Source organism: Anguilla rostrata, chromosome 1 (genome assembly GCF_018555375.3).
Source record: "Anguilla rostrata isolate EN2019 chromosome 1, ASM1855537v3, whole genome shotgun sequence".
Taxonomy (NCBI): Eukaryota; Metazoa; Chordata; class Actinopteri; order Anguilliformes; family Anguillidae; genus Anguilla; species Anguilla rostrata.
The window spans coordinates 31,314,425-31,328,013 of NC_057933.1; the positions used below are offsets into that span (position 1 = coordinate 31,314,425).

At 39.3% G+C, this 13,589-nt stretch overlaps 1 protein-coding gene across 3 annotated transcripts in view; it reads left to right on the forward strand.

Moving 5' to 3' along the window:
• LOC135254431 (utrophin-like) overlaps nt 1–13,589 on the forward strand; it is a 120,435-nt gene that overhangs the window by 49,872 nt on the left and 56,974 nt on the right. For all 3 annotated transcript variants that reach the window (XM_064334580.1, XM_064334563.1, XM_064334571.1), the window contains exons 3-7: nt 904–1,060; nt 7,950–8,079; nt 8,169–8,449; nt 10,065–10,211; nt 11,737–11,815. In XM_064334580.1, coding sequence (XP_064190650.1) covers nt 904–1,060; nt 7,950–8,079; nt 8,169–8,449; nt 10,065–10,211; nt 11,737–11,815 — 794 coding nt within the window. The remainder of the gene's footprint in view (nt 1–903; nt 1,061–7,949; nt 8,080–8,168; nt 8,450–10,064; nt 10,212–11,736; nt 11,816–13,589) is intronic.

A 13,589-nucleotide genomic window follows, 5' to 3' on the forward strand; every position in this document is an offset into this window, starting at 1 on the left:
TCTGTGTCATTTCATATGCCATTATCCTTGATAGATTTTAATGTTGATCCTGGGCCATGATCACCATGTTGATCCTGGATAGATTTGCTAACATTGTGCCAGGATAATCATTGCAAAGTTGATCCTTAATTGATTTGTTGATCCAGGACCATCAACACCACATTGATCCTGGATAGATTTGTTAATGTTGATCCAGGGTAAATATTACATTATTGATCCTAGATGGATTTGTTAATGTTGATCCAGGATCATCATTGCCATATGGATCCTGGATAAATTTGCTTGTGTTGATTCAGGACCATCATTGCCATATAGATCCTGGATAGATTGCTATTGTTGATCCCAGATGATCATGTTGTTTATTTTTGTTAATCCTATTTCCCCAATTGTTTACCTGTTGTGACTAAAGTTACTTAATTATACCAATTGTAGCCATTTTGCATAAAAATTGTATTCACTCACTTGATAGATATGCCAATGATCCAATGAAATAAATTCCAATAAAATATTTTCACTAAATCTATGATTTTGTAAACAGAAATACAGAGCTATGGTGCACATAGTAGCATACCTCTCTGGAAACTGGGGCATTTTGGTGGAAATTTTGAACAGGCTCAGGAACCTGGGGTTGTTCAGCACACACTGATGGCATCAGAGGGCAATGCTGTTCCAGGAACAACAAGGGATGTTGAGCCAGGAACATGTCCTACTTGGGTAAACCATGTTATCCCCTACTATACAGGGCGACTATATATGTTTCAGGATTCCATCTTGGGAGATAAAGTAATTAAACAATGCTTAGATTTGCCAGGTTTCAATTTGTTTCCGTGATTTTCTGAAGGACAACAGATGAAGTTTTGTTGGCTAGAATTTGAGTGCTCTTGCTGACACAACATTTCCCAGGGTGCACCTGGAGGCCAGGGCAGAGAGGCGAGGTTGGGTGCTGGGTATGCTGGAGGACCTGAGAAGGTGGCTGAGTCTGAAAGAGGAAGAGTTCATCAGCCATGGGCCCATCAGTGGGGAAGTTCCCGCCCTGTTGCAACAGCACAGCCTCTGTACGGTGAGTCCCTTGCCTCTCCAGGCCTCTCTGGTTCTCCTGTGTTCTAAAACTCCTTAACTGTTTGGTTTGGAAGGTGGAAAATCAACATTGTGAAATCTGATTGTTATTAATTGATAAATATTAGTAATATTTATTTGAATTTTTATTTATTAATAAATGCAGTTTTTAGTCATCCCTAAGCAAGAGGTCAATTCCTATGTCTCTAATTATATTTGCCCTTCCCAGTATTCTACATGAATTGGCAATTAAACGCAGACGATGACAGGAATGTTTCTACACTGTAACAGGCTTCTTTCAGTGCATAGAACCACAGTCAACAGACATTTTTATTGTATTCAGCAGTAACATTTTTATTTATTTATTTATTTTAAGCAATGGGAAGTTTTAAAAATAATGCTATCATAGTATTTTGTCTGCAAATTAATTGTTAAAGGAGCAATGTAGGATACAGTTATAATCTCTAACAAGGAAATTATTATGTGATATTATTCTTAGTGCTACAACACAGACTACTTTAGTATGCCATTATTTGTCATAATTTTGAATTAGCCAAAAGGAAAAAGAAGGACAAAGAAATTAGAACAAAAAGAGAATCCTTAGTTGTTTGATAGTGGTAGGCCACTCTTAGGCGTACAGAAATGGTTTAACCAAAGTGCTCAGCGGCAAATTGGAAATTATGACACTCACACATTCAAAATGGACTAGAGGCCAGATAGTTTGCACGTTCTCAATGCGTTGGCAACATGTTGTTAGCATGTTGATTTTTCACACGTTAACATGTTGAGAACACACAAACCAAAAAATGCGTTAACCACACATTGACAACATGTCATTCCAGATGCCAGTTTCACATATTTTTGAACCGTTTGGCCTTCCTTACCTTTCTGCATCAACTGAGTTTGTGAGACAGGCAAGTATTGTTTTGCCTTCTGCACAATATTGTTTTTTTTCTATCTCAGAACTCCCTAAGTGGCAATGCAGTGCCTCATTCCTGTGGCAATAATTTGTATACAACTAGGTTGGAAGAACCATATTCATCAAATCCTGGAATCCAGCAGCGGTGTTGACAAGTTTTATGGTCAAGTCTGATGCACCGTGTAGTGCACCTTTATGCTTGGACAGTGCTTGAAAATCTTTTTCATGACTCCATGAATTTGTCAACATTTAGTAAATAGCTAGGTAAAATGCCATTCGCGGACGTCACAATGTGAGCGTTTCATCTAAAAATGAATTGCATTTGGCATCAAGCCTATGAGGATTTATTTATACTTTCAATATGTAACGTGTATTGTACAAGACAGAAGCAATTGCAATGTTGAAATCAACCTCAAAGTTCAAATGGCATTGTTTCATGTTATCTGTGACTGAGATGTAATTTACAGCATCAAGGTACAATGTCAAGAATAACATTTTAATCAGATGTAATTCATTTTCTTTGCAAAAAAAAAAAAAAAACTGAAGTCACTGAAACTGTTTTCAGGGAATTTGCCTATTTAAAAAGGCATGTCATTTAGATTGTCAACTTTTCCAAGTGTTTTTTTTTTTGCATTCAAAAATGCATCCATGATCTGCTGCTCATTTATGTTTTTCTACCGACAGAGAATTCCCCCTTTTTTTATTTCAGCCCACAATTGATATTTTTATGCCTCCGTGATGGCACAGCCTTGGCCGGAAGCATTACGTTTTTGGGTTATCCGTCCGTCCTTCCGTTCGTCTGTCCGTTCACTCCCGATTCTCGTGAACGCGATATCTCAGGAACGCCTTGAAGGAATTTCTTCAAATTTGGCACAAACGTCCAAGGATGAACTGATTAGATTTTGGTGGTCAAAGGTCAAGGTCACTGTGACCTCACAAACACGTTTTTGCCTTGAGGGAATACAAAGCATGTTTTTGACTTGAGGGAATTTCTTCACATTTGGCACAAACATCCACTTGGACTCAAGGATGAACTGATTAGATTTTGGTGGTCAAAGGTCAAGGTCACTGTGACCTCACGTCCGTCCCATTCTCTCGCGAACGCGATATCTCAGGAATGCCTTGAGGGAATTTCTTCAAATTTCGCACAAACATCCACTTCAACTCAAGAATTCATAGGCTAATTATGACAAAGTTTCACACAAATGTCTAATAGGATAAAATGATGAAGTGATGACATTTTATATCCAAACTGGCTACTGGTTGGCAGAGGCATACAACCGCGAGGTGGTATTTCTAGTTTTCTGTACATGCTGTTCTATTGTTTTTTTTTTTTGTGCCTGCATGGATTTGTTGTACACTGTGCTAAATAAATTGACTATCAACGTCTAGAGTATGAGGAAGGCACATGGTCATGCACACTTTTTTGAGTATTACGTCAAAGAAATGGCTTTTATAACTGGTTATTAATTGTGTAATTAGTCAGGTGATTGTGATAATCCAAGGCCTACAGTGACCCCACCTGGAGTTAGATGGAAGTGCAAGTTGAAATCAATCACATACCCAAGATAAACTAATGTCCTTTCTTATATCACAACCCAGACACAACCCCATGTACAATATAAAACTCAAAAATACATTTGGTACAGTCTCAGTAATACTGAAGTGACATATTCACCTGTGTTCACCTAGTATTTTCCTTAACATACATATGGCATTCAGTCCGCCGGAAAGCAGATTGGTCTCGGCTGAGCCGGCTGGTGGAGAGAGCACACGCACCTGGGCTGATTAGCTAACGCAGGGGTGCTGCTCTCCTTAGTTCGGGGCCGAGCCCGGGAGTGAACACCGAGAGCGCAGTTATGATTTTCGTTTAGTTTTATTTTGAGCACTAAATAGAAAGTAAAACGGTGCGACCACTTTCCCATGCGCCGTCCGTAGCTAACCCGCCTTCCCAGCCAGGTCCAGCTCCTCCAGCATCCCAGCTGAGGATTCCTTTCTTTTTAGTGCTCAAAATAAAACAAAACAAAAATCATAACTGCATGGTCACACAGTGACATATGTTTAGCTGCTGCTTTTTTCACTTCAGACCACCCACCCCACTGACCAGAGGAATCAATGATGTGCAGGTAGAGACTAACCTGCCACTACTAACCTACTAACACTACCTCCCTGGGCAATACTTTGAAAAACTGTGCATTATTCTGTGGGAATTCTGGCCACACAGGCCAGAATTCAACATGTTATACAACATGTATTTGATTCTTGATCATGGGGCATATCTCAGAGAACCAAGGCTTCAGCTGGATATGTCACCAAGAAGAAATTTGATGACAGGCAGAATAAATAGATGCCATGAATGTGTCAAGCTGAACATTAGCATTGGCTGGCATTTGGCATTGATAAATAAATCTTATGAAATCATTCATGCCAAAAAGTCATACATTTTATCAAGCCGTTTTCACATTGAGTCATTATGTGCTTGGCTAATCCTAATGAAGACTGTGCAGGGTTCATTAGGACACATGCATTGCCTTTTTGCAGAAACAGGTTTATGCTAAAATACAGTGTCTATCAGAGAACGGCTCTAGGTCACCTTTTAACAATGACCTAGCATTTGTAAATGACTTGCTACATTACAAGGTTTTTGGCTTGATGTATTATATATGGGCCTAAATTGTGAAATATGACTGATTTTACCACTGAAATCTACTTTTTTTTAAAAACACAAAAAACTCAGTTTCTAATGAGTAGCATAGCCTTCATTTATTTTTGAGGAGCAAAATTAATTTTTTTTTATACAAAAATTTAATGTCTCTAAATATTTTAACTTGATAAACTGTAAAATGTTAAAAAATATGATGTGCAGAAACAGATGAAAGATAAATTGATAACCAGCATTTGCAACAACAAAAAAACATTACAGAATAAATAAATACCTGGATGACATTTGCTGCCAGTGTTGGCAGATTTTTGCCACTAAGGTAACTTAATAAGGTGAGCTGGGCAGTAGTCATGTTTAAAGGCAGCATGGGTTTTGAATATATGCTCAGCCTTTATTGAACCTGTCAGATGCCTTTGGTTCATAGTTGTCCAGTTTTTATGGTTTTCTGTTTGTGATAATTAGGAGATAAGACTTGGGTGCTTTTCTCACTTTTCTACCCATTTGTTTTTGTGTGTGTGTGTGTGTGTGTGTACGTGCGCACATGTCACAGGCTATATATCTGCATCTGTATGTATACTGTATGTGGGCATGCCTGTGTGGAAGGTCTTGTTTGTGAGTGAAATTATTGTAAATATGATCACAGTTAATCTTGAGATTAAACAGGCAGATAATGAATTGTGGATCAATTATACAACATTACTCATTATCAGAAAAAAGATTTAAACAGCACTCATATACCATTTTATTAATATATAATTCAGTGGGATAAAACCACCAAGAAGCCCTTGCTATGATAAATCCTGAAATACACTGTGATCCCACATTTCCTCTGTTGCTATGGTAAGATCTTGCAACAAAACTGTATTGGAATAGTACATACTTCATAAAAGCTATATATCACTGTGTATCAACTTAGCTTTATGCTAAGCTCCACATAATACTATCCTTGCTCATTAAAAGCATGCTGGTTGACTGACTGCCATTACAGATCTCTGACTTATTATCAATGAATGCTTTAAGGCAGATGTGAATAAATCAGTATATTGCTAAATGATTAGCCTGCCCTACTGATATAAACAACACCAAGCACCACATACATACTGTATATTCAAAAGTATGTTCTTCATTTAAACCCACAATTGCATTTTGAATGTAGTCCAATTTCATGTGAGGACCATAGACATGGCAGTGCAAAGCTTTTACTTTATTCTAGGACAACAAAAAATTATTTTAGCTCTAAAATGTTTGCGCTAAGGCTGGTCTGCATGACTCATCAGATCCACTGTGAGTGAGTCGAAAATAAGCATATATTTCCAGTGCAGCCAACTCTTTGATAGAGAAAGGAGCAGCTGACCTTCTGATTCATTTTTAGGGATTGTGGGGGGATGGTACATAATAAGAAAGAGTACCACTAAGTGTTTGTGTGCTAGCTAGGTGCCAATGATATTGTTGTTACTATTGAGATTTTCAGTTTATTTAGCAACTATTGGCATGGTGAATAAGCAGAGAGGAGGGAGTGAAAAATATCTGCCGTGGCCACTCAGTGAGCAGAGCAGCCACAACTAACCATTATGGGCCGGGTCCGGCTCACGCCCATAATAATCCTTCCATGTTGTGGCTCTCATGGAGAAGGGCAATGGGGCAAATATGTGCTATCTGGCAATGGCTGGTCATTAGGCAGCCACAGCTGACAGCTCACACTATCTTCTCTCCACTCATTGGCAGCACCAGTAATCTGTAAATGAGCCATTACAATGCCTGGAAAAGTAGATTTGTCACTAGTCAATTCTGAGAAATAAACTGCCTAGATATTTAAGTATAGATCTAAACTGAGTGACGAAATTGACCAGGAATATTTCACACGATTATCCCAGTTCATTGAACTGGACCATTTTCAGTGAATTATTATTGTTGTTGTTGTTGGTGGTGGTCGTAGTAGTAGTAGTAGTAGTAGTAGTGTCATCATTATTGTAGAATAATAATGGATGGAATCCCATGCAGGGAGTTATGGCATAAGAGTTGGCTGCCACACAGCGTTGTGAATGACTTATTATAGTTAGTATTGTAATTTCAGTTGTCAAAATATTTGTCTCCGTACAATTAAATAGCCTACTTCAATTATCCTACTAAATAAATTATTAGGGACAGGCTCAATGTCATCTTTGTCATTAAGCATTTCCAGGGTTGCATGACTCAGGTAATGTAATGATGAATAATTTCTGCCTCTGTTAACTAAGATACACTGTATGGAAGCATTACAGGCAGGTTACAGGGGATCTTATTCATATTTGCCAGGCAGAAATGGCACAATGAGACCCTTCTTTGATTAGCTTTCCCCAGGCTTGCAATGTCATGAATTGTTAAAGAGATGCCAGCCATCGCATGGGAAAGAGCTGGGGTAGGAGACTGGAATATTGTGTGACAGTGGTCATGAAGGCAGACGTATCTGAAAAAAAAATCACCAGGAGCCCTTGGGGAAATTCACCTTTTCCTTATTTTTGTCTCTCTTGCTCTATTCTTTTCTCTCTCGATCAGAAAGCCCAATCTAAACAGCCAGCTCTGAATGTCTGGCACATCTGCGATGAAGCCTCTTGTATTGATTGTGAGCACACACACTGCTGTTGGAGGCTCACAGAATGTTTCTGCATAGCTAGACTACTGCCATTGGAAAGGCTATTAACTTAAGAATCTCTGTTTGGGAATATAAGAATCTGAGGGAATCTTTCATTATGTGATATCAAGAGGTTTTAATGTGAAGAGGTCCACCTGGTTTTCACGTGAAGAAGTTACCTGGTAGTCTTTCAAGTACAGGGTTGAAAATTATTACATTTATGCAGTTGTGCTCAACATATACAAACTAATAATAAGATGTAAAATAGATGATGGGAGGTTTCCATTATAAGAGCAACACATTTTATTTTACATAAATTGCATTTAAATAGCATCCATTTATACAGCTGGATATATACTGAAACAATGCAGGTTAAGTACTATGCTTAAAGTTACAACGACAGCGTCCTACCTGGGAATAGATCCTGTGCCCTTTAGATTACAAGACCAGCTATTTACCCATTATGCTACACAGCTGCCCAGTTTCCCTTAGCATTTGCACTCAATGCCTTACCATGCGTTGTTATCGTTGGATCATTCCACTGATACGATGATACTTATGTTTCAACATGGATTATTTTATATATTTTAGTTATGCATTGTAAAAACAAGTTCTGTTTGTTTGGTCCTCTGGGTGAGGCTAATTTCCAAGGAAGTAGACAATGGAGTGTCACCTCTAAGTGTTATATCTGCCTCCCTCAGGCACTGCAGAGTGAACTGGAGGCCTGTGAGCCTCTAGTAGTCAGGGCTTTGGATGAGGCCCACATGTTCTCGGCTGACCCATCCACTGAGGAGTTGGAGGAACAGCAAAAGAATGCGGAATCAAGAACGGGTAAGAAAGGACAGCGCCCCCTGCAGGGTCTGGGCATCACTCACGTGTTGATGGCCCTGTGGTGACGGCCCTTTCTCTCCCTGCCTCAGACCTCCCGGCCGAGGAGACGGCCAGTGGCACAGCCAGTAGGGCAGTTGGAGTTATCCACCAGCGGGCATCAGAGGTGCGCGGCCGCTGGGAGCGCCTTGTCACCCGCGCAGGCGTCCGGCGACTACAGGCGGACGCAGCCTTGGAGAAGCTGCAGAACCTGAATGGCATTTTGGAAAAGCTGAACTTGGGGCTGGACCAGGCAGAGGAGGAGAGGGTGGGGTGGCCCTCTGTTGGAGATCTGTGTGCAGATTCTCTTCGGGAGCACATTGAGAAGGCCACTGTAAGTCACGTGCCCACCTCAGTCCAGCATCAAACGCAAACTTTTTATACAACTGTGTAATTCCTTTGTGTCCGTGTTCATAAAAACATTGTTTTTGTTATGCTTCATGGCATGAGTTCAAATCAAAAAGAAGGCAGCTGCCTTAGAAGGCAGCATTTGAAGACTTTCACTTGTCCTCAAAAAATGTCATCAAAAATGTGTCCTTCACCTTCTAAGGTGAAGGCAGCCTCTGATGTATCCTTCAGCAGACATATTGTCCCATGGGTCTTTGTGATTACCTCAGGCTTCTCACTTCTGTTAAAATAATGGCAGCTGAAAACAGGGAAGTGGCAGTTGTAGTGGTAGTGCAAGAGCTTGTTTAAGTGGGAGTAAACAGTGAACTTTGTCGTAGCTATACCTTACAGTACATTTTAATTATTTAATACACTGGAATAACATTACATAAGCCTTAGTGAGCTTTTCATGAACTAGCCAGCTAACTCACTAGAAACCATGTTACTTTTCTTTTCTGACATCATCCTGCCTATAATAAATGCATCCCAAATGTGTTGCCTTATGATGTTCCTTTTTCCTTTAGGGCACTACATTTGGAGGGAACTCACTTCTAGCACGTAGCTAGGGAGACAGCTGCATTCCATTTCGGAAATAGACATAGTCTGTTTTTATTTTCCTATTTTGTGAGAGCACTTCCACATAAGTAATGGTATCTTCAGGTTCGATGATCTCATATTGATGGAGATCTCACATGCTGCCAATCACTAAATGTATGAACAAAAAAAAACAACAGAATTTTTTTTTTCTCAGTTTCTGCCTAAGTTTTTTTCCACAGTTAGTTATTAAACTTTGGAACACCTTACCAGGACTTATGGAGGAAATGGGGACATCTGGGGTGTTCAAGACCAGATTTAACTTGTGCTCTAAAACAGGGGCCAACAAACCTGATCTTGCCCTTATAAAATTATACTGAAAATAACTTATCAAGGTATTGCACCACTTTACAATATAAGGGCAAATGTAACAATTATTGTTACTTTCAGATATTGAAAACTTAAAAAAAGTTAAATATATTTATCATTATAATTTCCAAAAATGTGTGCACATGCTCATTGTTCATGTTCTATTTTTGTAAGGGTGGAGGGCTAAATATGCTCCTGGTTTTTGCCCCATCCAAGCCCCTAACTACCTAATTGGATTCAGGATAAGGCTAAATGAACACATGTGACTGTGTACTGAAAGTACTCAGTGAATATTCAGGCTCAGACTCTTAATAATCAAACTGTTTCTATAAGCCTCAGGTGGAATGGAAACATTGCTGGGTCCCAGGGTTTATACCTGTGCTCTAGACAGAAGGCAAAATTACTAGCCTAGATGCACTGAATGGCCTGTTGTTATAAATAAACCTTCCATTGTTCTCATGCCCTTTAAATACTTTGTATTTAACAGCAAAGCATTATGATTGGCTCGAACAGGTGAAATGTGTGGGTCACAAACATTTCATAATGGCTCCCATTGTATGGTTCATAAAGCCTCATTTTCTGAACCCTAGCACAAACAACACCTTTGTGTCTATTTGTGTTTCTTTAATAATACTGTGTGATTTTCATATTGAAACCAGGTATTCAGGCAGAACATGGTGCCCCTGGAGCTTCAGGTGAGGGCTGTGAACAAGCTCTCTGCCGAGCTATCAGCCCTCTGTGTTCAGCCATCCTCCACCACATCCGCACAGATCGGCAAACTCAACAAACGCTGGAACATATTAGAGGTGAAATGTCTTCCTAGCATTTTAGCCTACATTTCTGGAATGTTATGTTGAATATATCCAGTGCTTACGGTTGTCAGATTTCTGCAATGCTATTTTTAAGACCATTCCTGCAATGCCTTAAAAGCAATTTGAACTGTGGATAGTCTACCATGCTGATTTTATCAGGACAGTTGACAAAGATAAATATATCTGGCATTTTAATACTTACAATTAAAAATTGTACTGATGCATATCTTAAATAATAGCCATCTGGGTATGTCAGCGGGATGTGTGTATGTGACTTGTCAGGAATATGGAGAATGATGATAATATTATCTAAAAACAAACAAGAATCTAACTGGTATGTTCACTAACATTCTTGAAAAATTTCATGTCAGCTGGAATTTATTTTCTGATAGTGGCTTACTGGGGCTCCAGGGACCAGTGTAGGCCTGTATTCTTCAGTTGGAAAAGTGGCCTCCCATGGTGTCTTTAGTGTGCCAGTTTGTCTGCACTTTCAGACTCTGTGTTGACTTTGTTGTTGGCTCCCTTTGTCCTTACATCATCTTTAAGAAGAGCTGTGTCTCGCTGGTGCGGCGCATTGTTCATCAAGAAGGTCTTTGTGGGTCTGTGGACTCGGCATGTGTCCTTGTCTTGTTTATTTGACCGGGTGTGCTTTCCCCGGTGCTGGAGGAAGTGTAGGCAGGGTTTATTGACCAGCTCCATTGATCAGAGTGACTGAAGGATGCCAGTAATTAAGTGGCCATCCAAAGAGAGACACACTCGCTGCCGTCCCCGCCACCGCACTTTCCCTGACCTGCTCCAACCCCTGAGTCAAACTCAGAATCATCGACTGTCAAAACAATCTGCTCCCTGAGATTTGGCTCCCCGCTGAAGTAAGACTAAACTGCACTGTTGAACCATTGCTGTCACAAAGGTGCCACAGTTAAAAAGTTGTCTATCAGAAAATGATAAACAGGAGCTTTTTTGACCCGTCACATCACTCAGCGGGTTGGGCTGTTAAATCTTGATACAGTGTAGACTTGCAAGGGGAATGTTTTCCTGCATGCACATTTTGTCTTTGTTATCCTTTATTTCATTTAATGGCCTTGTAGGAATAGTGAACGCCCTACCACCAGACTATGCTGTGTGTCACTTGGTATATCATGGTAATGTTGTGACACAACACACCATAAGGCGTAGGTGATTTGTAGTTATTGACTTAAGCATTTATGAATGTCTGTGAAATGGTAATGCCGGTGCTATGTAGTGCTTATAAAGGAATTATACAGCTCTTATGAAAGACCATTCATAAGTATTACCCATTGTTTTTACTGCTTCACTTGTATGTGCAACCAGTATATGTACATCGTAAGGCTATAGCTCGTATTTCTCATATTACTAATTTATTCAGCTGGAAACTCACTTTAGTAATTTGGGTTGAGTGTCTAATACAATGTACAACAGCAGTCTTTATTTTGGAATCCAACTTATGTTTTCTTTTTTCCTGTTGTGACCACACCATCACCTCATCCTCGCCAAACAGGAAGCCACAGGGGACAGACTCAGGCAGCTGCAGATGGCACTGCGGGATTTTGGACCCATTTCCCAGCATTTCCTGTCCAGTAAGGACTCTTCCTCGCATTATTTTGTGTGATGGCACAATTTTAGGGCAGGTCTGTCTGGTACTGTGCTGGATATCAATACAGAAATGTATCCTCAAACAATCCTTATATATTTGTTATTATTATTATATAATCCAAATAATGATATAAATACATTCTTAATCATATGTTGAATCATACTACGTACAGTATGTCAGAAAATTGTTTTCATATATGAAAGAATATGCCGTGTATGTTCTGTGTGAAAGTGGCAATAATTGATATACATTGATATATATACATTTTTCTTGATTTGGCTCTGTACGCCACAATTTTAGATTTGTATTCAAAAACTTCACATGTGGCTAAAGTGCAGATTCTCAGCATATACAGTTTGGTTTCACCATGTAGAAATTATAGCACTTTGTATACATAGTCCCTCCATTTTCGGGCACCATGTTTGGAACAAATGGCTTCATAGGTGTTTCTAATTAGTCCTGTTTGGATGTGTCAGTGACTACTGTCAGCAGAAGACTTCATGAACAGGACTATGGAGGCTACAGTGCAAAATGCAAACCACTAATTAACTGAAAAAACAGGATGGCCAGGTTTGGTGCAAAGACGTATCTAAAGGAGTCAGCAGAGTTCTGGAAAAAGGCCTTGTGGACAGACGTGACAAAGACTGACTTGTATCAGAGTAATGGCAAGAGTGAAGTGTGGAAACCAAAAGGAACTGCCCAAGATCCAAAGCATCCCCCCCTCATCTGTGAAACATGCTGGTGTTGTGGTTTGGACATGTATGGCTACCACAGGTACTGGCTCATTTGTCTCCATTGATGATGTAACTGCTGATAGCAACAGCAGAATTAATTCTGAAGTGTTTAGAAACATCTTATCTGCTCCGGTTCAACCAAATGCCTCCAAACTCATTGGACAGTGCAACAAAACAATGATCCCAAACATACTGATAAAGAAAAAAAGGAATTTTTCAAAGGCAAAAACTGGAAAATTCTGAATGGCTTGGAAAACTGGCCTAGTCATTGCATGCAAAGAATATGCCACAAAGGACTAAACATGACTATTTTCATTTAGAGAACATTAATATGTCCCAAACATTATAGTGCCCTGAAATGGGTGGCTGTGAATAAAATGTGCTGTTATTTCTTCAAAGTGAAAACATAATGGGTAGAAATTGCCTTTGAAAGATAATGAGAATCTGCACTTAAACCACATGCGGATTGTTTGATTACAAATCTAAAATTGTGGAGTACAGAGCCAAATTAAGGAAAAGTATGTCTTTGTCCTAAACATTATTATGCATGCTACGCATCATTGCGATCATGTGTTACATTTGTAGTTACTTCATGACATCTCAATATATCAGTGCCATTGAGGAAAATTGTCTCTGTCTATGTTGAAATGGCATTAAAACAAAACTAATGAAGAACTAAGAAAATTAATGAATACAAATTATTCCTACACTGTACAGGGAAGGGTAGTTTATAGTATCCTGATAGGAAGAGTCAGACATTTCATGAAAATATTTCTGGGTGGGATGTACAATTTGTCCTGTCTAATATGTAATACAGCCCAGATGCTGCACAAATTATACTGAACCAATAAACCTAGCATGATATGTAAACAGTAGAAGCTCTGACTATTTTAAATTGAAATATTTTTGAATATTACAAACAGACCTGAAATTGAATGTTGTACAGGATTGTCTGGCTTTTTGTCTTTAATTGTATAACAACAACAACAACAACAACAACAATGATAATAATAATAATCATCA